Genomic DNA, 27,759 nt, shown 5'->3' on the forward strand with positions numbered 1-27,759 from the left:
CAGTTGAAAGAATCAAATTTGGACATGAAAAATAAAGTCTCCACAGGCTGAGAAGGTGATATTGATAACTTTGAAAACCAAAACTAAATAAAACTATACTGATTGTCCATAAACCTTTATAGGAAGGACCTATGTAGGAAGCTGTTTAAAGTAAATTAAAAGTGTTAGTTTTAAAATAACTTAAAATAAAACCACAAGCAGGGCTTTTGTTCTTTAAAAACATATATTTGGTGTCACAGTGCAGGTCATACCAGTAGTATGCAAGTTTAAATAATGACTGCACAAATTTATAACACCAAACACGCCACACAAAGGAAGGTGTGGGATTGACAGGAAAAATTTATGCAAATTGTAAACTGCTTTCTGGCATTACTAAATGTAATTTGTGGCAAGACCTGGCACAGGTTTGAAATGGTGCTGAAATACAAATCAGGGCCTTAATATTCATGAAATTGTACAGGGTCAACTTTTCCTTGGCAATCTATAAGAAAGCGACCAGCTGTCTACACATTTTCTGTTTCAATTTGTATGAAGTTTGTCCAATGTCACAATCCAAAAAAAGTATCCACCCATTTAATTTTTGAAATGTTTAGTATTGAACTGAATGCCTGTGGAGCCCATTAGATCATCTTAAGAAATTGATTATTGTAAAAGAATAAAAGTAAAAATGTAGTTAGCTTGAGCAATAATAGCAATGAACCTAATTAAGAGTAGGGTAAATTCAGTGCTCCCAATAGTGTGCCACACTTGAAGGGAATATTGGCTCGAGATAGAGTTACAACTGTAGCCTCGATTCTCTGACTCACACTCTCTTCGAACACAGGAGTGCTGAATTTACCATTTAATGATTTCACCTTTCTTTGGAGAATTTAATATTTTTTACTTCCATTTGATTATAATTAAGCAAATCAACACAATAAATCATTGGATAATAGAAGAAGGATGATGGGTGGGAGCATTCGGGTCATGATGCTTAATTGTAACGTGGCTATGGGACAGGCTCGATGGACCAGCTGGCCTATACCTGCCTGTCATTTTTGTATTTTCATATGTTCAAATAAGCTACAAGTTTCTGGCTATATTCCTGTGCATATTTAGCACTAGGCAAGTCCAAAAACTTATATAAACTTGCTTTCTTATTTACCTCCTGTACAAGGTGCCAGGTCAGGCCATGGTTTGTGGAGTACTCCAGTCTGATTTGGTTGTCCACGTGTAGTGTAAATAGCTGCCCACAGCCCATCACCAAGCTGAATTGCAGCATGTATGAGGCCCCGACCTGCATGGACTGGGTTTCGACATAGCGCATGCTCGAGCTTGTTTTGGAATCGCCAGTGAAACTGTAGAAAAGGCCAAAAAAAAGTAATAAGTGGACAAAATCGTTAGGAAGAAGATAAAGGCAGAAACATTTTATAAAGCAATGCAAGTGATTGGATTGTGCAGTGGATTAGTCACTGGCCTTCCACCTCTGGGCTCTAGATTCAAATTCAACTCAGACTAATTGATACAAGTCTTCTTTGCCTGTTGGCAGTAAAGGTCCTTTATGAAATGAACTTTGGTCTGCCTAAATCTAGTTCCTGGGGAGATAGGCACCAAAAGCATAAAACTCTCTTATTTTGGGACTAATTGGCTATCTTATTTAAAGAGGCCACAGGTTTGCAGTTGTGGGAAATGGAAAAATATCATTCTGATGCAGTACCATATGTTCTTCTGAGATTGGGGCTGAAATGCATTGTTGGGTTGAACTTTACTCTCCATCTAACCATGTTACACTTAACCTAGAAATGTTTGACGACAGATGTCCAAAATGGAAATTGTTCCATTCCCAGCATTAACATTCTTTATTTTGATGAACACAAAAATTCACTTACAAAATAATAGTCATATGAAAGTAATTTGGAATAAAATTATCCTCAAGGCTTCATATTTTCAGTGGCTCTGTACTAACTAGCTGGTATCGCTCATGTGTAGTCTGGGGTCTGGGACATTTTTGTGATGTTTAGTTGCTAAGATGGTGAGATGTTTAACCTAGTCTGTCCCTTTCAGGCCACTGTTCACATACTCTCTAAGGGGAAATGGGCTAAATAGGCATATCCTACGAACAATTAGCAGCTAATTATTGAGGGAAGGTTCCTTAGACTGGAAATCCCCTCACTTGCAAATCCCCTGCTCCTGCTGTTGGGAAAAGGCCAGATTAAATAAAGACCGGGAAATGATTGGCTTTCTTTCTCTTTTTTTAAATACCTTTGACGCTCTACATTTGAACTGTGACTTTTGACATGTAATGGATTTAGCTTTTTGTCCTTCTTTTTCAGAACAGTCATATCCACGTGATCAATTTTGCATAAAAATCATTACCGAGTACAAACATGACGTTATATCATACTTTGTTGGTAAATTGAGGTTTTAGTATAAATGTTATGCAACTCTTAATAATTCAGGTCTTCAAAGTAGTAATGTCTTAACTTCCTTGGGTTATCATAGGTTATTGGGAAAAACCATACTTTAGTGGGATAACAGTATAACATTTTATTGTACCCAATTAACCCTCACAGCACATGCAAAATTATGCTGTGACAGGAAATGCAGCCATGTAGAGTTTCTTGCCAGTCGGGAATTTTAATATCAAAGACTAAATAGTCCAGACTGCTTTGCTGTTCTTGCAGGAAGAACATTGGCTTTTCCTAAGGCCCACTGCATAGATGCTTTATCCATACTTTCCTAGGGGATGGTGGCATTTGACTAAAATGGTCTTTTTGGCTACAACAAATATGTGGTCATGAAATCATTCTTTGTGGTAATCTCTTTTAATCCAATCTCTTTTAAAACATGTGCTAACAGAAACAATAACAAATATAACATGCACGGTCATAGCAAGAGACAGTGGAGCTTTCAATATTAAAGATTATAGAGTATCTACTGTAAATGTTGATTGCCTAGTTACTTGCCAAAGGCCATTTTCATGATCTTTATTCTTAAAGATGACTGCTGTGAGAACTTTAAGAATACTAACCATCTTCCTTCTTTTGCACAGTAAGCAGCAAGGAAATGGAAAATATGCTAACCCACTGCATCATTCCGTTCCCAGAGACAAATCTTTTGCATTTTCCTTTGTTCCGGAAACATATACTTGCGATGTTTTGTATCATCGCTGCTGGCTGTGGTCTGTCTCCCTCTGTGTTCTAATCAGGATCCACATAGCCCACTCCATTAGGATACAGCCTGGATCACACGACCACAAATAACTTTTTATTACTGTAGCACCAGTCACCTGATACAGTATACCTTGAGATCCAACATCAGTCTTTGCTACCTTTGTCTTTATTACCTTTGCCAAGTGTGGTAATGCTGCCTATGTCCTTGGGACAGAGCCAATGAGGAGAAGACACAGGCAAAAAGCGAGTAGGCCTAAAGCAAAGGGAGAGAGACAGCAAGCTTGAAGAGATAAGATTCGGAATAAGAATGAAGGATCTGGGGCGTGGAGCCAGAGCGAAGACTCCGGAGACCAACCATCGCAGAAGTGGAAGACCCTACGTCAGGGACGTAGAGACGACATCGAGAAAGAGAGAGAACGGAACGCCTGGCCAGCGTCAGCTCTCCTTTTCGGGTATTATCCTTTATATTCAGGGAGTGTCAGAGAAACCTAGTGGGTGTGTGTTTAGATCTTAGTTTGGGTATAAGACTGTATAACTTGGTGTAAACTGCATGCCTATATCTAACCAGACGTATAAGCTATATGTATATGATCAGACAGCGTGAATAAAGTGAATTGAGAGTTAAGAGAGAATTGACTCTTCTCCTCTGTGTACTAAGCCAGTAACCGTAACCGGTGGCCTCCGGTCAACACCACCACTGAAGAACAATATTGCTACAGCCAACAACTGTAGACATCTTAAAACACAGCCTCGTATGCTTTATACGGAATTCAAAGAATTGACATTTACAAGAAAATAACTGAATTGTGGATTCTTCTGATACTTGACTGGCCCAGTTGATGACATCTTTACAACCCCACAATTCCATTACTGCCTCCATCTCACTGCCAGTCATTATCCTATATTCACCATAATAATACAGCTGCCTTCTTTATAGATTGTTTAATTTGCCTATTGAAGAAAGAGATTGTAAGATTGATGTATGTATATATTTTTTTTCTTGCATGCAGCAACAGCATCAAACCCACCTAAGCCACGGATGCCTCAGAAAAGTTCCAAATCTGGGTTTTCTCTAAATTGCCCATAATGTAACTTCAACTCCAGCATTAGACGAACGCCCTAATAAAGAATTATTTATTTCCAGAAATTACTAATGATTTCCAAATACAGAACCATCTAATGCTATGGATTCCAATCCACTAGGAAACGGACTAGACTCTGAATTTCTTTCCTCCTGCCAGAGGAATGGTGAGGCAGAACCTCCGCCCACTGCCCTGACACACTTTTCTGTGGTGGAGCTACTTATCCATGCAGGAAAGGCTGAGCCTAGGCCTAAACAAGGATCGTTCTTGCGGTCTAAGGAGAGGGATAAGTACCCACTGCTGCTTCTCTCTCTGCAAAAGGGCATTTAGCGGACCTTCGACTGCTGCCCTAGGGACTACCGCACCCCTCTTCTGGCAGAAGGCAGGTTGTGGTGAGGATGCAACGATAGGTATGCCCCCCTGATTTTCCTCTGCTATACAGCCCAATTTATGGCAGCATAGTTGAGGAAAATTCAGCTCTGCATCTCATTTTCCTTAAGAACCTTTTTAACAAATTAAGATTTTCATCCATTTTCTCTGGGCCAGATTTACTGGAGGTGAAATACCACCTCATACAATGGCTTGTAGCATATTGTCCGATCCAGCACATCTGCCATTTTCAAACCAATCTGTTTAAAATGCACTGAAGATGATGTTGAGTTACCTGTTAAATAATTTCTTAATTCAGTCAGACGCCTACTTCAGTGTGATTTGAAAACGAATAAATCATTTCAAAACAATTGCAATAAATTTTAAACTGCAAAGATGATTTTTGTTTCTGGCAGAGTGTCAGATAACTGTAAACTTGACCTTGTGTGAGTTATCTGCTTGGCAGGAGTGCTTTGCACGGTAATTACTTTATTATGACTTCGTGGTCTAAAATAAGCCCATGATAATTTGATCATATTTGTTTAAAATTTAAATAATTTATGAGCATTTTAACCGACTCCAAATTTATGGCTTCTTATTTGGTAAAGGAAAGTGACTGATGGAAACATTACACATGATTAGACACGTTTCACTTGCTGCAGAAAATGAGATAGGGAATAGTCTGCACTGAATGATAAATCATCCAACCCGAGTTCATGCAATGAAGAAAACATTGTCAATCACTCCCCTGTGACCAACAGCAACATTGCACCTAACTCATTGCCGTGGAGTTGCCAAGAGCAAACCAAATGGAAGCCCAGCTGAGATCAGCTAACATTAATTAATTTAACCACTAATCAGTTAGATAGTGTGAATTGGTCTGGAGATTTCCCATGGGATAATGACTGGCAAGGGCTATGAAGGTCATCAGCCAAATTCAATGCTTCTCCACCAGCTCCATCATCCTCCACATTAACCTTTTTTATGTACCTGCTTTTCCTTGAGGCTAGTTCTGAAAGCATAGGCTAAAAAGTTAATGTTGGCATGACAAAAATTCCTTCCAGCTACAAAAACTAAAATATTTCCGTACTCTGTTAATTATACAGAATTTATGAAGATCATATTTCTATTTTATTGGACTATTACAGTATGCTAAGGCCTATCATTTGAAAATTAAAGATTATGGGGTAAGGAAAGTGTGGGGGAAATAATTTTTATTCAAAATACAACTACATTTTATAGAATAACTTAAAAGTCTTCGCACAAATTCCTTTGATTTATTTTTAAAAAGTAAAATTTATTGCCAATGAAGGGATACTTGAGTAGTGACTCCTACTTTCAATAGCAATACTCCCCCTAAACTTTTCTTCCCCTTTAAGTCTATTTTAATACATATAAATCAATCTGAATAATTCTAGGTAAGGCTGACTGGTTCTTTATTTCATAAAAATGTTTTGCTGTGTTCAGTTATTCATAAAAACTGACCCTTTGAGAAGTACTGCAATATTCTTATTATCTCAGCATCTGAAATATACGACTGTTTCTATCTACATAAAATGTAAACAGCAACTGAGCGAAAGGATAAACCCAGTCTGACATTTTTAACATTTTCTAAAATGTACCACAAATAGACAAAAAACAATTGTGTTTAATTTTAAATGCGTCTTTTAGCATTTTAATTGTGCTTATCAAGATGTAAAAAGTGGGAAAAGCAACAAGTTTTCCCATTGATTTTATACCCACTTTTAATTCAAGCACACCCTAGCCAACTATAGCACAGATCAGAGGTTCCCAAACTGGGGGCTCGCTCACAATTAGGCACAGACCGGCAGGCTGTGGATGCCAGTTGGGCATTCCGATGCAGTTCACCAGTCGGGACCTTCCCAAAATCAGACAAGCCAGCTGCAGGTAAGTTCTGGCAGGATGGAGATGAACAGGAGGGGGGTACTGCAGTATTGCCATGGAGCCAGGAGGAGCAGGAATTCTCCTCTTGAAATAGGTGAAGAAACAAAAACCTACCTGTTCTTCAGCGGCCTCCAGCAGTCCCCTTAAGGACCGCTGATTAGGCTATGGTAGACCCGAAAAAATTTATCAGTGCATGCTCTGTCCAGTTTTTGTCAAATTTGGCATCAGGGTCCTAAAACAGGTGTTAGGCTCCTTGAATATGCTAATCATAAGCCTAATGCCCTTTAGGTGGCTGCCCCCGGTACTCTGAAGTCGCCAGTTGCCACTTCCAGGGGAGATAAGGAGCATGAGATCACGCCAGGAAATTGGTCCCCCAGCGTGAATTTTGTGCCCAAGCAAACAGGGACACAGGGGACCAATTTCTTTCCAAAGTGTTACAAACACACCAAAATTGCTGGGTTGAGTGGGACAGGTAGAAAGAGGAGGTGTGCATGGGACATGAATCTCCGAAGGAAGTTCAACAAAAAAATTTTAGGAACCTCTGGCATAAATGAATGCAGAATGATGCTCCCTATATTTTGTTGGTAACAATCTACCTTAAAATCCTGCCAGTTTTGTCATGTCAGCCCACACTCGTCAGAAATCAGCCTAAAACTGTCCAAACCCATTTTACACCAGATCATTACAGAAGCCAGGAGAGAAAGGAGACTTTTATCCTAATGGACTCAGCTGGACTCAATCCCAACATCTAATGATGAAAAGATAGTGTATCACCCAGGGCCTGGCTGAAAACAGCCTTGAAAGAACCCAATAAGCCAAATACTGTCTTGTTAGACATGGCTCCAATATACTAATATTGGTAGGTGGATTTCCATTAGCAGAGATTTCAATCTGTCACATATCCAGAAGAATGTAATATAAATAGTGATTTTATCATCATATTTAGCAACACAACTGGAAAATCACAGCCAATGTAAAGTGTCATGTGAATGACACTGGACAACAATAAAGCCTCTTACTTACAAGCATTCAATTAAATCGCACTCAAGAATTAGTCTGAAGAAAAACTAGCCAAAGTGTAACAATGGTTAAGTATGGCTAACGCTTTTATTAGTATAGCTGCCTGTTTGATGTACCTATTGCAGAAGGGAGAAATTCACTGCGATGTTCATAAAGATCATAATCAATGTGTGGGATGAATGCAATATTGTCTGCTTTGTATTCAATGGATGCATGAAATAGTCCTATACTTGAGGATACAATATTGAATGTAGCATGCAATCCAGGCTCAAAAAAAATGTAGTACCTTTTACCCTAATGAAGAACAGCACCCACCCTTCCTGCTCCACCTGAAGAGAATCCTTGAGGAGAAACACTAGGTAACAGCATTTATGAGAAAAATACATTACAACTTTATTCTTCATGTTTTTAAAAAATAAATTGGTAGAGCTCAGCTGCTTAATTAATTCTTCATCCTTGCCTCTTACTGAAGTAATCTTCCAAACTCCGAGCAATTACAATTAGCTCTGTTTTAGAGGGTCACTAAGCCAAATTGTGTATATGAAGGGAGGTGCCCCCTTGCCAAAGTAACTTCAGGACATCTGATCTTGTTTATATTTGAAGGCAAGGACAATAATGTGAACAGTGAAGGGATAATGCCATTACATCACCAATTTAGTGCTACTAATTCATTTTTAATTTAAACTTTTAATAAAAACAAAAATCCTACTTTCCGCTTAACAGTGCAGGAAGTAGAAGAAAGATAAATGGGAAAGTAGCAAAACAGCACTAAATAAAGAATGACACTTTTGAATACTGAATATGACTAGGTAATCCATGTTCTGTTGTCACTATAGGGGTGATTTTAGGAGGCAATTGTGGGTGCGTTGGGAGGGGCGGGGGGGCTCCTAAAATCGCGGAAATCCCGTTCAGGTCCAGAAGCCGGCTGCAACCCACCGACTTCCAAGTTTCCCGGGGACCCACCTTTGTGCGCGCCGGCGACCCGTAAACGGATGTCCCGCAGGCAATTAAAGCCGGCGGGATGACAGTTAAAGAGGCAAATGTACTTAAGGCACTTTACCTGTGACAGAGTAAGTCATTAGCACGATTTTTAACTTACCTGGGCGACTTGCCTACCGCCTCTGAATCAGGTGAAACCAGGCATGAAGGGCCAGATCAGGGAACAAGAAACTAAATAAATTAAATAAAAATCCATAGACAGAAGTGAAAACACAAAACGAACCTACCTTTGCATCCTGCCCCGACGTCCGATATCTTCCTCTCCGATCCCCCCCCTTTATCCCCCCGACGTCCTCCCGATCTTCCTCCGATGTCCCCCTCTTCCCCCCACACCCCCCACCGATCTTCCCCTCTCCCCCACCCCGGTCTTCCAGTCCAGCGCCAGATCTGCCACTCTCCCCCCACCCCGGTCTTCCAGTCCAGCGCCAGATCTGCCACTGTTCCCCCACCCCGGTCTTCCAGTCCAGCGCCAGATCTGCCACTGTTCCCCCACCCCGGTCTTCCAGTCCAGCGCCAGATCTGCCACTCTCCCCCCACCCCGGTCTTCCAGTCCAGCGCCAGATCTGCCACTCTCCCCCCACCCCGGTCTTCCAATCCAGCGCCGGATCTGCCACTCTCCCCCCACCCCGGTCTTCCAGTCCAGCGCCGGATCTGCCACTCTCCCCCCACCCCGGTCTTCCAGTCCAGCGCCAGATCTGCCACTGTTCCCCCACCCCGGTCTTCCAGTCCAGCGCCAGATCTGCCACTCTCCCCCCACCCCGGTCTTCCAATCCAGCGCCGGATCTGTCACTCTCCCCCCACCCCGGTCTTCCAGTCCAGCGCCAGATCTGCCACTCTCCCCCCACCCCGGTCTTCCAGTCCAGCGCCGGATCTGTCACTCTCCCCCCACCCCGGTCTTCCAGTCCAGCGCCAGATCTGCCACTCTCCCCCCTGCCCGGTCTTCCAGTCCAGCGCCGAATGACATCTCGTTCTCTCTCTTTCTCGCTTTGCAGCTCCTGACGGCAGCCAGCCTGTCCATCGCGTCAGAAACAGTAAGTTTTGTTCATGCAGGTTTGCCACACGCACCTTCACCCCCCCCTCCCCCCGCTGCCAACCCACCACCATTGTAAAATCGAGCCCCATGTGTCATTCGACCTGTTCTTTTGTAACAGCAACATTCTATTACTGCATCAACAGGAAATTTACGCAGCAGGACTTCAAATTCACACCTGCTATGCAAAGGGACCCATCTGTTTGCTGCTATTAAAAAAAACAGCCCCTTCCCATCAAAGTTAGGTAAAATTTGGGTCTTTGTGAAAAGATCAAAAATGGTCTAATTCATGTCATGTAAGTTTGATATTCAATTCAACACTCATAACAAGCACATTTTAGCATAGTTTAGCATGTACATAGGACTGAATATTTCAGAAAGTTAAACTCTTGAATGAAGTCTTTGGTGTGCAATAGAGCTATTTACATGAAATCATTAATTTTAATTAGATTAAATCTAATCTAATCAATAAAACATGCTATAGTTGCTTTCCCCAACTCCTTTCTAGCCCTCATGAGACTCATTTCCTCCCTGAAACTCATCTGCTCCCTTGATTTCCTCCCAAATCAGCTTACAACCACTACTTCTTGGTCCAATGTTCATTACCATTGTCAAGTGCTCTCTTCCCTCAGGCAATCGTTCTCCCACTAATACTTCTTATAAAGCCTACCCTTGATCCCCTTATCCTGTCAAACATCCACCTCACCTCCCAGTAAGGTACTCGAAAGTATCATTGCAGCCCAACTCCAAGTGCACTCTGTTTGTATCGCTCCAGTTTGATTTCTGGCTCAACTACAGCTGCAAGACTATCCTCATCAATCGTTCTCCCATTAATATTGCTATCATCACCTGCCTTCATAAAACACCTACCTTTGATCCCTTTGTCATTTTGTGTGACTGTGTCTCCTTAAACTCTCTGTAGTCTTCAATACAGTCACCAATGAGTGGCTACCTCCATGGTGCAGCCCTCTCTCGATTTTATTCTCACCCACTCTAACATATCCAGATCCTCTCCTCCCAGGCCCAAATCATTACCCTGATGTGTTCCAAGACTCCATCATTTGCCCCATCCTAGTCCTTATCTATATGGGCCCCTTGGTAACATCATCTGTGAACATGGAGCTAAATTCCATATATATGCTGATGACACCCAACTCTATCTCTGCCCTTGATTCCATAACTGTTTCTGTATCTCCAGTCCTGGTTGCCAAATGTCCTTCACTTCAACATCAGCCAAACAGAAGCCACCCTGTTCTGCTTTTCACCAGAATCTTTGCATCTCAAGTGCCAATTACATCTTCGTCCCTGGATGCTCATTCAGACTAAACATGCAGGTGCACAACCTTGCTGAGTTGAGCTTCAAATCCAGCATCTAGTGCACTGCCAAAACCACTTACCTCTACCTCTGGGAACATCACTTTAATTTCACTACCAATAAGACATTCTCTGCACCTTCATCACCTCTAGCCTCCATTTCTCCAGTGATTTTTTTGCCAGCCTCCCCATCTTCATCCTACACAAACTCAAACTCATCGAAGACTTTTGCAGCCTTTAACCTATCCCACACATCAATTACCCTTGTCTTTTGCAACCTTCATTGGCTTTGTCCTCCAGCGTATCGACTTCAAAATCCTCATTCTTATCTTCAAATCTTTCCATGACCTACCTGCATAGACCAGACGAATTATCTGTTTCTGTGCTGTAAATTCTATGTAATTCTATATACCTTTAAAATGGTCTCCAGCCATCCACTGCAGCATCTGCATTCCATTCATCTGGCTCTGGTCGACTGCACATTTCCCCCCTCCTCCATTCCAAGGTGTCAGAACCTGAAGCCACCACACCCTTGCACACTTTTTTCCTCGATCTCTTTGCCCTGTTACCTCTATTCTCATCTTTCATCAAAACCTACCTCTTTGGTAAGTTTTGCAATGATTCAAAGTGTCACCGAATCCCCGGCAGCGTAATCTGTAAACAGTGTGTGTGCTGGAGTTTTCACTCTCCTATTGTGATATAAGAGCAACTCAAACAGATCACATTACAAGTTGAGCACTTTTCAATTGTCTCAATGAATCCACAGAGCACTGTAGCTTTTCAGGGGTAATGTCTCCAAGCTTTCCTGGAAAACTAGCGATAATTCAATATCAATACATCATCCAAGGCAGGTCCATACCTAGTGCAATGCAAACCTTTCGCTTTCTCTTCTCAGTTTGGAATTTAATGCCAAAGAACATTGGAAAAGCAGATGTGAAGTGGGAAGCAATAATAACCTATGATCATAAAAATATATTCTTGTTTTCCACAACCTGGCAAATGCCTTTAAGGCAGCATGAGAAATGAAACCACGTACAACAATTGGAGCATGCGTCCTACCTGAGAGTCCAGTCGTGGTTACAGTAAGGTTGGACATTTCCTAGGTAGAAGCCCAGGGACTGAGTGACATCCACAAGATTGGTGAAGTTAAGACTAATGCTGTTGTACAGGACTGACGTCATAGTAATTTCATCAATAGCCCACACATCCTCATCTGGCCCAGAGTGATAAGGCTGCCACCATCGGAACTGGATGCCAAACTGCTGTGCATTCTCCGGGAGCTCCACAGAGATAATTCTAAAACCAAAAAACAGCAGTGTGTGAAAATTCCACATACTATAGTCTACTAATTGTCCCTTTATATCTACTGTATTTTCTGCAGGTATAGAATATGATAAAATATTAAGTCAAGCAATACTCACAGATATTGTCCTGCAGATAGTAATGAATTTGTACGGTTTTAAAGGCAGTGACATGAGGACAAGAAACTACACAAATGTGCAGTCAGCATTGTGATAGAAAATAGATACTTATTAAAAGGACTTCTTGAGGTCACACTGTTTTTGGTCTATAACAAAGGCAGATATGGTTTCCAATATCAAAATGAACCAAAAGTTTTATAAGATAAAACTCAAAGAGGTTTGGGAGAGATCTTGTAAAAAGTTGTAAAATTTTTGAGCAGAGAGGTGGTCTACACATGTAAGCTACAGGGCAATGGTCCAGTGGTCCCAGTAATATTCACCGTTAAAAGAAACCCAGAGAATGATGAGAAAAACTAACTTGTCCAACGGGAAATACTAATCCCAAGATTAGTATTTCAGTTATTGAGGTGGCATTACTTCATACAGAGGCTCAAAAGGAGACCAGGTGGCTTAAGCTTGGTTAAAACTTGGTCATCCATTTTAAAGCTATTGGGGCCATAGGCTGGATCTCACTGGCTGACTCAAGACCATGTGATGGCTGCCATGACAGAAATCCCCTCACTTCCAGCACAAGTCACAAGGGAGCTTAAGAAGAGAACAGCATTAAGGAACCTACAAAGTTTTAAAGTGTTATTGTTTATTAAAGTAAAGGAAAGGGTCAGCACTTATACAAACCTTGTTTTAACAATAATCATTATGTTTGGATGTAAATTTGGAGCTTTGAACTACAAATTGCTGTTGGCAACATTAACAGATGAAAACCTAAAGTCTTTATTTCATACTTCTTTTTCCAATATTTTAGCAGACCATTAATCCAAAAAAATGGATTAACATCTGCATTGAAATAGTGGACAGAGGAATTTCAGATGAATGCACTAAGTCTTTCATTTGCTACTATCACCAACAATAATTTCTTGTCTTAAATATTAAATAGAAATAAAGGATTAACAGGTCAACAACAAAGCCCTATTCCTAGCAAAAAAACTATGACGTTTCTGTTTGCGCCAGAGGTTAAAAAAAAAGTAAGTAAATAAATAAATACTGCCTCCCCTCCTATTTAGTGCACTATATGGATTGAAGCCACCAGTTTACCCAGGGATGCCAGCCATTATATTTAGACATTAGTGAAAGTAATTTATTTTACCTCTGCTGCTTTTTCCCAATTGCTAATACTAGTAATTAGTGCCCTGGGTCTAAATTTAGCACTTAGTGTTTAGTCAGAATGTTCTTATCCACTCATGTAAAAGAACAGTGAAAACCTTGCAAAGTGTACATCACAAATGAAGAATAATGTCAATTTTTTAACAACTGTCGACATATGGAGCAGCAGGGAGGACATATTATCGTAGGAAAAAATAATTCTATCTTCATGATTAGCTTCATAAATCAACGATACTGTTCCCACCCAGCTCTGCACCTGCCAGGTTCAGCAACTGGGTTTCTTGGCAAACTTGCTGGTCACTGCTACTGCACAGCACTAAATGCTCTGCCTCTCTAAAAGAGTAAACAATTTTACAACACCAAGTTATAGTCCAGCAATTTTATTTTAAATTCACAAGCTTTCGGAGATTTTCTCCTTCCTCAGGCAAATGTTTCAAGATCTCCTTGAAGCCTACGCATTTATACATATTGAACAATAATACATGGTGTTTACAGACTGCCCCTGCAACTGCCCGTTGCCACATCATCTCTAAAAGAGCTTTCAGCAGGCAGATTGCTGAATTCCACGGCTGCTTTCCAGTCCTTTTAATTTATTTTAAAAGTTTAATTCTTTTTGCACGAGGTCTCGGACTCCTATCAAAGTTTTCTAAGATTATACTTTAAATATGAACTTTAGAAATATGAAATTAATTTAGCATCAGATAACAGACATCTGAAATATCAGAATGGTATTCTGTCATCTGAAAGAAAATTTATAACAATGACAACGTAGTTACAGAAAAATGTGAATAAAATATGAGAAAAACAAAAGACTGAAAAAGATGAGCAGTAGATGTACTCTTGTATTCAAGAATGATGCTATCAGTATTCACTGAGAATTACAGTAATATGCTTCTTGTAATATTATTGACGATACCCAGCTACAAGGCCAGATGACAAGTACAAGATTGATGGCATTCACAGGTTTCTGGACCAAATAAGCAGATGGACTAGGCAAAGGTAGATGGATTTATAGGGAGATAGACGCAAAGTAATGCATATTGGAGAGGAAGCAGAGATTGTGTACGCAATGAAAGCTTGTCTTTTTCCAAAAGTGGTAAACAAAGAGAGTTTGGGCATGATTACTAGTAGTGCCCTGTCAATATAAAGCTGTTACTAACAATGCTAATCAAGTACTAGGATGCATTTCAAGGGATTGTCATTATAGGGTAGATTTTCCATGTATGTGCTCCCGGAGCAGAGCACAGCATACCAAGAGCACATTTTAAAATATTTACTAGAGAGAATAGTGCACTCATTATGCAGCCTGCCTAATTTTCTGCCAATGAATGGAAAATCAGGTGGTTCATAACAGGTGTACAATCCCCAGCATGCAATTTTCCAATGTGCAATCCCAGCGTGCAATGCTCTGTGCCAATAGAGCAAAAATAGAAAATTAACCATTTAAAGTCAAAAAAGTTATTCTAACCTTGTGTAAGTCACATTTGGAATGTTTTGGCCACCTGACCTTCAAAAGAACATTAAAGGGTTCAAGAAGAGTAACAAGGATGATTCTGGAGGTTGGGGCCCCCAACTCAGTGTTGTCCAATTGTGGATAATTGGGAATCCAGATGTGGCTAATTGCATTTCTGATTACTAAATTGCAATGTCAACACTCATATTTGGACGGTATTTGCATGAATTCTTTAATCTTTCTGTGCATTAGTTAGTAAAATGATAAGACAAAAAGCAGACTGCGTGAGTGTTTTGTAATCATTATGAATGCTTTATGTCCTTGGTTATCGAATGGTGGTAGACGTTTAAGTAAATATACACATGTGAAGTACATTTACCTGTACTGTGTGAATGTATGTAAGGAGTTTTCTACTAAAATTAGTGTATATGGCTAACACAGTGTCGCCATTGTCACAATTGTGCCTAGTCAGAAATTTCTATTGGACAACACTGCTACAACTAATGAGAAGAGGCTGAGTGTAGAATTTGTTTTCACTGGGAAAAAGACTGAGGAGGCATGATCCAGAATGTTGAAAATCAACAACATTCAAGTGAGATTAGAGATCAGAGGATTTTGTTTCCTACTGAGTAAGAAAGGAAGAAGGAAATAACTTGCATTTATATAGCGCCTTTCGCAACCTCAGGATATCACAAAGTGCTTTATAGCCAATGAAGTACTTTTTTTCTACGTAATGTAGGAAACACAGACAATTTGCGCACTCCAAGGTCCCACAAATAGCAAAGAGATAATGATCAGATAATCTGTTCTAGCAATGTTGGTTGAGGGATAAATGTTGGCCAGGACACGAGAAGAACTACCCTGCTCTTCTTCAAAAAGTGCCATGGGACCTTTTATGTCCACCTGAGAGGAGACGGTGCCTCGGTTTCTTTGGTCATCATCCAAAAGATGGCACCAGAAGTGCAGCACTGAAATGTCATACCAGATTATGTGCTCAAGTCTCTGGAGTGGGGCTCAAACCCACAACCTTTTGGCTCAGAGACGAGAATGCTACCACTGAGCCACAGCTGACATCTAGAGTAGTGGATATGTGGAGCAGATTCTTAGAAAAGGTTATTCCTGCTGCACTGATTAACTCCTTCAAAAAAAGCTGAATAAATATTTAGATGGGAAAGTGTTTGGAGGCTATTGAGATAGTTATAGACCAAGACGACCAAATACTGTATGATTACCCACTGTTTAAGATGCTTCTGTGTGCTTGAATAGTGGAGATGTGGGGATGGTTGGAAAGTGTTGCTTCATTAGCTTTGGGGAATTCTGGAGTATTTGTACAGAACTTTTCCTCATGAGATTAACTAGGTGGAATAGAGCCCATGATAGGATAAAATGTACATGGTTTGAAGAAGAAGTGGGCTTCACCTTTTCTCATTCCATAGTTTCTAATGTCTTTCTATACAATTAAATTTTGATAACGTTAGTTCTTTATAGCCAAACAAAATATTCACCTTATCAGGAATTATGCCTTCAAAGGAAAATAACTGATTTAAAATACAACATTGAGGCAGAAACACACTGATCTTAAGGGGGTTTGACCTAGGCAGAGTTGATCTTAAGTGTAACTTGGATTGATGTTATACTATAAAAAATATCCTTTAAAAAATCTTTTCTATCTTTATGTGAAGTATTATCTGATGTTTGTCGATCCATGCAGATCTGCCTCGGTGTGCACTTGTATGAGACAGCTTTATATATATATATATATATATATATATGTACACACACATACACATATATACTCTTTAGTGCTGCAGAAAGCCAGACACACAAAAACTTAGCAGGAAAGAAAAGGGAGCATATGTGGGCCTTGCTCTTTTACTCAGTCAGCTGTTTCTCTATTGGCACTAAAGCTGTCTCATACAAGCGCAAACGGAGTCACTTCTGCATGAGTTGACACAGTGTGATCAGATGTATATATATGTATATAGATATAATAGCTATCTCAGTTTAAATTCCAGGGAATGGAGTTAACTTCCCAAAATACCACAATACTGAGACATAAATCTGTTGCATGTTCTATTTATTATCCCATTAATATTAAGGCTAAATTAGATTATGTTGGCAATGGTAATGTTCTAAGTTTCTAATTATTTGAGGAAAACTACTGTAATAAAATAAAAAGACTTGAAAACAATATTAATTCTGATCACAAATTCATCAAGGAAAGCAGATAGATATTCAGGGGTTAAGAGCAAATCAGCGTAAAGGGATGGCCTAAATTATAGCATCATGCTCGGAGTATGTTTTAGTCAGCTGGCAGTGCTGCCAGTAGGACAGGTGGCACACACCACAAAAATAGTGCACTTGGCAAAATCACTGGGCCTAGCACAGCTGGGGAACAGTTATGAAATCTGGCACAGCTGCCATTATAGTCACAACGGGCACTGCGGACAAAGCTCAAACAGTGGATATACTTGGCAAAGGCAGAAAGCTGGCCCAGCATGCAGTCACAGCCTGCAAAGATCCTGTCTTGTTTGTCAACTCGAGGTTGTTCCAACTCGTCAATGACAAGTATGCATAATTAGAGAATAAAAACTATCAAAGTAAGATGGAGGTGGATAGGAAGCAGGACTTTTTGGGATAGTTTATAAGGCCAAGGTGAGTACTTCAGACATCTGTAATTCTGAAAGTTCTAAAGGGTTACAAGTATCTGAATATTGCGATGCCCTGAAGAATTATTTCTAAAGTTCAGAAGATAAAATTCTGTAACCTTGGTAAGATGACTACGCTGGAGTTTATGACAATTAGCTTTTAGTTCCACTGTAACTATGGTAACAAGTTAATTAATAACACCTGTTTGAAAAAAGTGTTGTAATGCTGATGAACACCCGACAGCTATTGATTATACAATGATAAAGTAACAGATTGCTATAATGTTTTCTTTTTATAATTTGCTGTACCATCTGAAGATTGCCAAAGGATTACATAATTTCCCCCCTCCCCAGATCACACATTTCTCCTCAGTGTGACACTTCATCCACTACCCATGTGAGAACTGACATGCCAAGAGTTTGGAGAGGAAAGAGCTGGAAGTCTTGTTTTATTTAATGGAGCTTTATTTTAGGCACACAAATCTGCTAGACCCTCCAGTTTATCTGAAGTACACATTGATTCCTTTTGTTTGAAAATACTGTTGTGATGCTGATCAACTTATCTGATGGATATATTGATTATATATTAACAGAGTAACAGATTGCTACGAGGTTTCTTTTTGTAATTTGCTGTACCAGCTGAAGATTACCAAAGGATTACATAATTCCGCCCCCTTGATGACATATTTCACCTCAGTGTGACACTATCCACCAACCATAAGCTAAGTCAAGCGAGTCAGACTCAATAGGACTCGGCTTTCAGCTTTCATGCCGAGTCAAATGCTTCCATCTCCTGATTTATCCATGCTGTTCAAGTGATACGAATAATACTTATTATAATAATATTAATAGTAATAAACTTAATTAATGCTAATTATAGACAGTTGCTAGATGGAAACTGTAGATGATCAGTTATGAGTTAAATCGCAGGATTATTAAAATTGGAGGCTCACTGATGGCTCAGTGGGCACAATCACTGCCATGTCTGGCAGTGAGCCAAAGAGACCAGGTGGGCCCCCGGTCCCATTCCCGGTCTGTGCTGATCTCAGCCAGGACAGTGGCACAGGCTCTGCAATTTCCCTCAGCAGTACTGGGCTACGGAAAGGAAAATCAGTCAGTATTCCTGCTTTTCAATCCTGTCCAGAACAACCGTGCCAAAAAAAAAGGTTGAAATAGAAATTCCTAAAGTTGTTAGAAGTTTATTGTTATTTTGACTTTCTTGCTGTCATTTTTAAAGGGGCATCATCAGCATTGAAAGGACACTGGCAAAGGTCTTCAAGAGCTGTTTGTGTTCACGTAACGTGAACAAAATCATCCATGGCACAATGATGCTATTGATGCTAACAAGTACGTCTCTGCGAGGAAACAAAATGTTCTTAAAAGGTGTATTTAAAATGTAACATTCCCCCATAAAAGTTGTTGTCAGTTGAATTACCCTGCATGATTGTGCTTCATAAATTTCAGCTCGGAGTTGTCTGCCCTGTGAACACCTTTCAGATCCTGTAATCTCAAAGTGAGAAATATCCATTAACTGGACGATTTATGGTCATGGCTATTTATTAGTCTAATGTGACTCAGGTCTCTGTAGCTTTAACTGCTACAATTTGTTCTGACATAGGTTATTTTCCTCAAATGAAATATTGAAAACATGTTAGAACATTGTTTTTGCTGGTCTTGTTTCCTTAAGGATGCATAGTTCAGATTAGTGTCCAGTTCAATTGAATTCTGACTATTTCTGGAAACTTTGTCGGGATTGCAGAGTTTTAATTCATTGCGTGATCAAATTCAAGGACATTTTCATGTATTATTATTTATGTACAATAAATAATGATCATGCAGTCAATAAAACAAAGATTCTAACATTTGGGAAAGTGCAAGAGATAATTGTATAGAAATTTTTTCTCTTTTCTCATGTGAACGAACGGCTCTTGGAAAAAATTATGCTGCTGCCAAGCTACCGGCGCCATTATGTTCCAGTCTATGTGGCAGCGGTGAGAAAATAGGCATCCATTCCGGGAAGTTGCGATAGCCATTGTTTTCAATGGAGGCGGAGCTATGGAAATTAATTTAAATACTGAATCGGCGAGGGGAATGGTGGAGCTGCACAAACTGCCCAGGAACTTTTGATGTGCCATAAATAAGGGTATAAGTCACTTACTTGGAAATTTCTTGGAAAATCTGTGTTCCAATAATGGCGTATGGCGTAAATGCACCGTTACTATGGTGAAAGTTTTCAGGAATATCTGGGCCAATTTTCTAACTGACAAATCTAATCAATGATTTGTATAGGTTTATCACTACTTTGCCTTTGTTGTGAACAGATGTATCATTCACTGTTGTGATTAATGGCTTTAAGCACATTCATCATACAAGTTTCCATAATCTCTCTTCAAATTATACTTTTCAATGTCCTGGTGCTAGAAGATACCATTAAATAATGGAGTTCATGACGAGGTCCCCATCAGCATGACACTTACAGGCAACTACAACCAGGTCCCTCAACCTTGATTCTTTTACAGCCTTGTGCCCACTCAGGAGGAGGTTATCCAACCCAGACTTCAGCTGAGAGCTGGCAGAGGAATGTCATATGAACACAATAGGTTTTCGAATGCTAATATCACCAACATTGATATTTAGATTCTGATTCTGGCTGAAATTGGCAAACTCGCCCTCTGGGAAAGTCGAGATTAGGATGTCAACCAACGGATAATTACAGAGTTTCAGTGTACTAATGATAAACCTATACAAAGTATAGGTTTATCATATATTTGCCTTTGTACTCAATGGCCCTCTTTATAAAACCTAACGTCCCAAACGCTTTTTAAAAAATATATAGCTTTATCAACTTGTTCTCCCACTTTTAAAGATTTGTGTATCTGAACCCCCAAGTCTCTATGTTCCTCTACTCCTTTAAAGTTTTACCATTCAGTGTATATGTCCTATCCTTATTCTTCCTCCCAAAACGTGTCACTTCACATTTCTCCTCATTAAACTTCATCTCACATCTATCCCCCCAATCTACTAACCTGTCTATTTCTTCTTGAACTCACTTGTAGTCTTCTTCACAGTTAACACATTTATTATTTTTGTGTAATCCGCAAACATTGATGTTATGCCCCTGAACAATATATTGAGAAGAGCACTGTTCCAACACTGACCACTGGTGAACACCACTGTTTACATCCCTCCAGCCTAAGATAAACCCCATTAACCATTACTCTCTGTTTTTTGTTCCTTAACCAACTCCCCATCCATGCTGCCACACTCCCTTTGATAGCATTTTATCAACAAGTCTCCTATGTGGCACCCTACCTTCAGCATATTGGAAGGACCTACATAGGGTAGCATGCAACATGCCAATCACCTTGATGTTTTACATGTTCAAGTCCAGTGCTATGTACCAGGTTTACTCCTCAGCCAAGAGCTTCCATTTTGATGAAAGCTGCAACTGGCCAGTGGTCTGAAGTTTCCCAGCAATATTCAACAATTTAATTGAAAGCAAAGGTCACGTGGAGCTATTCACAACTCCATAATCAATTGCTGCACTGCTCTGAACCCCATATCAATGCCATGTAATTGGTGAACCTTGGACAGGATAATTATTAACTTCAAGCAACATAATTGGTTCAGGAATTGCTAACCAAACAATGGGGTACCTCAATGGTGTCCTCTGTCTCCGAAGGCGAATCAAAGGAGCAAGTTCACACATTTGTACGTGCGCACTAAAACCCAGAAATCGTGAACTTGCTCATATTGGTTCGCCAGCGATTTGACAGCTGTGAATTAAATGGGAATTGCAAGCTACAATCACTGAAATCACTGAAAAATCGTAAACTTGTCCATCTGCCCAGCTAGATCGTAACTATTGACACCATCAAAAGGAACGCTGAAAAATACCAGCTCTACACTACTTTTTAAAAGTGTGATGACTCTTAATGACTGCCAAACAACTAAAACTTAAATTTTAAAAATGTGGAATGTCACGTTACTCTTTATTGTAATATTTTTTGATCATTAAAATTTTTTTTTAAAATTAAAAAGTTACTTTTTTAAAAACTTTTAACCTCTGTCTTTTTAATTTAATTCAATTTTTTGCTTGGCTTTTTAGTAAAAAAATTTTGAATTTTTATTTACAGTGACATACAGAATAGTAACTTTAAATGAATGAAGTCTGCTTGCCTGCTTGTGGGCGTGACTTCTCTTCCTGACAGATTCTGTGGGCGTGTCTTCCATTCCTACAGACTGTCTCATATGAATAAGCTTATGTTGCTGAGAGGATGAATTGACAGCGCACAGCCTCACAAAACTTCAAAATCGAGCAGGTGGAAGCCGCGGAGCCCGCAGTAAGTACTTTCATTCTTTTAATTTGCAGGAGCTGCGGAGAGCCATGCCACACCGCTCTGCGCGATTTCTGGCCCAATATGAGGTAAACTATCATTCTTCAAGTCACAGAAGTGTCTCAAATTTACAATAATGCTCTTACATAAAGCTTTCCTCATCTGCTCCTGGGAAAGGAGAAATCGAATTTCCAGCTTCTTTCCAGCAAAGAAGCGAATGTTATAGGTGGCAAACGAGAAGTGAGACCTTTACTAGAACCCTTACTTTTCTGTGACAGAGTGATCTCTGAGGCAGGTTGAAGATGTTGCCCAATATATTGTCCACATGAACAGATGTATCATTCACTCTTGTGATTAATGGCTTCGAGCACATTCATCATACAAGTTTCCATAATCTCTCTTCAAATTATACTTTTCAATGTCCTGGTGCTAGAAGATATCATTGAATAATGGAGTTCATGACGAGGTCCCCATCAGCATGAACACTTACAGGCAACTACAGCCAGGTCCCTCAACCTTGACCCTTTTACAGCCTTGTGCCCACTCAGGAGGAGGTTATCTAACCCAGACTTTAACTGAGAGCTGGCAGAGGAATGTTTAAATGAACACAATAGGTTTTCGAATCGTAATATCACCAACATTGATGTTTAGATTCTGATTCTGGCTGAAATTGGCAAACTCGCCCTCTGGGAAAGTCAAGATTAGGATGTCAACCAACAGATAGTTACAGAGTTTCAGTGTATTAAAGCAACTTGAAAACTATTCACTTTTTCAAAACCTCAGACTTACAGGAGAATGACAGGTAAAATCCCATACCAAGCAACAAGTTAAAAGTAGAAACAATACTAAAAGCTGGAAAACCTTTTAGTTCATTACAATAAAATAATAGAAGTGCTATACAGTGACATGTACTTTCCTTACCGTGGTTCATGGTAACTCTGGTAGGAGTAGTGTTGCAGTAAGTTCCAAGTGATCCCATTGTCAGCAGAATAGTGCAGTAGAACCCCTTCTCCTGACTGGTCTGGGGGCTTGCACGTGCTTAGAACATACTTGCTGCCCAGGCGAAGAGTGAACTGGAGGAACCTGGAGAATAGTAAGACTGTGAGGCAGGATATTTACTAGTTTAAATAAACCTATTCTTAAAGGTCGGTGTTAAAATGAGGTTACACGAGCAGCAGGGAAATCCTTCAGAAAGTCTAACGCTTCTGAATCTTGGGTTTTCTTGACACAAGTGGGTCCGGAAGATGTTAGGCCAACATGAGTTCTGAATTCAATGATTTACTCGGCAATGTAACTCAATACCACAGTGGCAAACCATATCTATCCCATCTCAGCACACAAGTAGGCTCAACTTGCAATCGTACATGTGGTGAACCCATCACAGTTTCCAGTGTGCAATGTGGTGAGGTGGCAGAGTGCTTACCTACCCGATTGTTGCAAGAGCATCTCCAGCAATGGCTTCCCTTTCCTCTTTCCACACTGTTATCTCTGGAGTCCCCAAGGATCAATCCCCCCCCCCACTCCCCCCCTTCCTCTTGCTCATCTACATGCTGCCCCTCAGCAATATCATCCACAGACATGGGTTCAGGTTCCACATGTATGCTGACGATGCCCAGCTCTACCTCTCCACCACCTCCTTTGACACTTCCACTGCCTCTGTGTTGTCAGACTGCTTGTCCTATATCCAGTTTTGGATGAGCCAAGGTTTCCTCCGGTTAAACATTGGGAAGACCAAAGCCATCGTCTTTGACTACCATCACAAACTCCGCATCCTTGCCAAGGATTCCAACTCCCTCCCCGGCCACTGCCTCAGGCTGAACCCAACTGTTTACAACCTCAGTAATATTCTGCAGTGTACCTTACGAAACCATTTAATATTTCATACATGTCCCCTTAACGTTAACTGCTTTCTCTCTCTAGACTGCACAGCTTGAACTTCTCCAATCTGTTCTCATGGCTCATCCTCTTCTCATTTGGATCAGTCCTGTTGTTCTTCCTTGTACCTTCTCCAATAGAGGTATCTGTTTTTTTATGGCATGATGATCAGACTTGAACACAATATTCCAAGTGTGGTATGATCAGTGCATTGTAAGAATTGAACATAAGCTCTGGATACTTGTACTTATCTGTTATGGTTATACTGGATGGGAGAAATAGAGATAAAATTGACAACATAAAAGAAGTTTCTGGCAGGTGTTAAGCCATCCTCGCGTCCACTGGTAGAGGTGGTTTTGGACTCAAGTGGCCACACAGGCCAGAGTTAAAATTTCAGTCGGGGTCCGTTGATGTCATTGGACCCCAATTTGCATATTTAAAGAAGGATTCCGACGGCTTCAGGTGGGTGCCTCTGCCACCTGCTTAAATTTAGGATTGGCGCGGAGCAGGCAGGAAATTAACAGGTATGTCACCTGGGACATTTTAACTTCCCAGCCACCTGGTTTCTGTCGGGCGGGTAGGGTTAAAATCACCCCCCCCTTCCCTCCTTATATGGTGAAACTCTACCATAGATTCAAACTAGCCCAGACCCTATGCTGCCTTTGAACTGTAGACTGACTAGTTGGGCTCAGATAACGGCAGATAAAAGTCCAATCTGAGTCTTCTGACCACAGAGCTGCCAATTATAGAACTACAACCAATCATTGATCCTGCCCCTTCTTACAGTTGTCAATCAGAATTACCACCCCGGCTGACTTGCCTCTTTGATCTCTGTCAGGTATTTGACCAACCTGCTTCAAGATCCTGTGAAGTTTTGTCTGAACAGAAGACATTAATAAACTGTATTTCTTATAACCATTCAAACAGTACTTTAAAAAGATGCACAGGATATTGGCCCTTCGATTGAATTGCCGCTGTAATAATCCAATTGTCAACAGATTGATATCAATGACCACATCCAATCAACATTAGCCTAGTAATCGCTCCTTTGTCAGAAATCAAAACTCAAACGTACATTGACTGACTTCTGGCCTGCCAGACCAAAACATATACCTCACAGAAAGAGCTAACAGAAATTAGCATTAACCCTGTGTATGCTGTAGCCATCAACAGAGAATCCAAAATAATCTTAAAAAAGACACAAATCTGTCATTTTTGTCACAGCTCTTAAACATCTATTATCCTGGCAATAACAAGGTCAATGACTGTAACACATCTTCAGCACTGTAGTGTTCAGAACCGATTATCAGTCCACAGCAATTTTGCAGCATTCAGAAAACAGGTGGTAAGTAAGGGCTAAACTGCACTCAATACTACCGATCAGTAATGCTCTGGGTGTTAGGCTTAACGCCAAACAGCAATTCCCAGGCTATGGTTCACTGTTACTGTAATAGAGAGATTTTGCATCAGTTGAGTTCTAGGGATAATTTAGAACAGATTAGAACAGACTGCTCTAAAAATACTATCGAAAATTTGTGCATAAAATGAGAAAGTTCCATTTTCCAGCACGAACACAGCTCACTTCCATAAGCATGAAAATTCACTAAAAAGTCTTTAAACTAATTAAGAGAGCCAAGGCTGTTATAGCCATCTGATCGGGAAAAACAATTGTTCACTGACCATATTTCAGAGAAGGTCTCATTCCTTCTGCAGTGCTTTTTAAACTTCAATTGGGAAAATTTGACAAGTCGTCACCATTATACATTATGGAGAAGCTAACCTGAGGGACGTGTGGGTCTGACACAGTCTTCATACATCCCTTACAACCTCTATGATTACATGGAGAGTCATCAGCTTCCAGATCACAATATTGATTATTCCTTGAAGTAAAGTGACAGCATTCACTTGCATGATACTCATAACTCTTTCAAGTTCCTCATTGTTTTTGTCCTTTTATTCTGAGTAAACATAAACATGAAACATAGGAATATAGGAACAGGAGTAGGCCATTCAGCCCCTCGTGCCTGCTCCACCATTTGATAAGATCATGGCTAATCTGTGATCTAACTCCATATACCCGCCTTTGGCCCGTATCCCTTAATACCTTTGATTGCCAAAAAGCTATCTATCTCAGATTTAAATTTAGCAATTGAGCTATTATCAATTGCCGTTTGCGGAAGAGAGTTCCAAACTTCTACCACCCTTTGTGTGTAGAAATGTTTTCTAATCTCACTCCTGAAAGGTCTGGCTCTAATTTTTAGACTGTGCCCCCTACTCCTAGAATCCCCAACCAGCGGAAATAGTTTCTCTCTATCCACCCTATCCGTTCCCCTGAATATCTTATAAACTTCGGTCAGATCACCCCTTAACCTTCGAAATTCCTGAGAATACAACCCCAATTTGTGTAATTTCTCCTCGTAACTTAACCCTTGAAGTCCGGGTATCATTCTAGTAAACCTACGCTGCACTCCCTCCAAAGCCAATATGTCCTTCCGAAGGTGCAGTGCCCAGAACTGCTCACAGTACTCCAGGTGCGGTCTAATCAGGGTTTCGTATAGCTGCAGCATAACTTCTGCCCCCTTGTACTATAGTCCTCTAGATATAAAGACCAGCATTCCATTTGCCTTCTTGATTATTTTCTGCAGCTGTTCATGACACTTCAATGATCTATGTACCTGAACCCCTAGGTCCCTTTGGACATCCCTTTGCTAAGTTATGGTAATCAACAAAAATAAAAATAGCTATGAAGATACTCAGAGCAGAAGAGAGACAGGGATCATAAGATCTAAAATGGACATCATACCATCACTCTAAGCATCATCAAGAAGAATTTCATCCATTGACAGACAGGCAGAGAATGGAGATTTAGGAGGTAAAGAAGCTCTCTCACACTGTATGTGCCTGCTCTCTCTAAGCAAAGTTTTTGTTCTGGACTGAGCACCGAGGCCTCAGTCCTCAGTTTCTTGAGTTCTTCCCACTGGAAACTGCAGGAGCTCCTTCTGTAGTAATTATACCATGCACATTACAGTAAACCTAATTGCTGGTTCCCCATAGCCTTGGAATGTATCATGTGTGGGTGGTATTAGTTCAGCTGCAAAAGTCTCTAATGCTTCTTTTGGCTGAAATATCTTCGTATTTATGAGACTTTGGAAATAATCCATGCATTGGTTCCTACTGGATACATCATTCAGCTACTCAATAGATTTAATACTGCCATGTGCTACATTTTGTGGCAGAAAGATCAATATGGTGTCACATCATCACAAACTACAAAATGTAGTCAGATCAATTAATCTCATATATGAGCCTTAATTGCCTTAGTTCTTTGTCCTCAACTGTAGAAATTTCAATGCAGTGACACTCTGGATTGGAAGAAATTGGTTGCTGCTATATCATAAGAACATAAAAACATAAGAAATAGGAGCAGAAGTTGGCCATAGGGTCGCTCGAGCCTGCTCCGCCATTCAATCAGATCATGGCTGATCATCAACCTCAACCCCACTTTCCCACCCGATCCCCATATCCCTTGATTTCCCTAGAGTCCAAAAATCTATCTATCTCAGCCTTGAATCTCTTCAATGACTCAGCATCCATCCTCTGGGGTTGAGAGTTCCAAAGATTCACAACCCTCTAAGTGAAGAAATACCTCCTCATCTCAGTCTTAAATGGCCGGCCCCTTATCCTGCGATTATGCCCTCTAGTTCCAGGCTCTCCAGCCAGGAGAAACAACCTCTCAGCCTCTACCCTGTCAAGCCCCCTCAGAATCTTAAATGTTTCAATGAGACCACCTCTCATTCTTCTAAACTCCAGAGAATATAGGCCCATTCTACTCAGCCTCTCCTCATAGCACAACCCTCTCATCCCAGGAATTAATCTAGTGAACCTCTGTTGCACCCTCTTTAAGGCAAGTATATCCTTCCTTAGATAAGGAGAGCAAAACTGTACGCTGTACTCTAGGTGAGGTCTCACCAAAGCCCTGTACAGTTGTAGTAA

The 27,759-nt window shown here is 40.4% G+C and overlaps 1 protein-coding gene across 1 annotated transcript in view; it reads right to left on the reverse strand.

The window, feature by feature from the left end:
* Positions 1 to 27,759, reverse strand: part of reln (reelin) — a 297,718-nt gene that overhangs the window by 119,634 nt on the left and 150,325 nt on the right. The window contains exons 19-21 of the mRNA XM_068005008.1: positions 22,813 to 22,974; positions 11,931 to 12,167; positions 1,145 to 1,337 (exon numbers count right to left, since the gene is read on the reverse strand). Of these exons, the coding sequence (XP_067861109.1) occupies positions 1,145 to 1,337; positions 11,931 to 12,167; positions 22,813 to 22,974 (592 nt within the window). The remainder of the gene's footprint in view (positions 1 to 1,144; positions 1,338 to 11,930; positions 12,168 to 22,812; positions 22,975 to 27,759) is intronic.

The sequence above is a fragment of the Heptranchias perlo genome, chromosome 24 (assembly GCF_035084215.1).
Source record: "Heptranchias perlo isolate sHepPer1 chromosome 24, sHepPer1.hap1, whole genome shotgun sequence".
Taxonomy (NCBI): Eukaryota; Metazoa; Chordata; class Chondrichthyes; order Hexanchiformes; family Hexanchidae; genus Heptranchias; species Heptranchias perlo.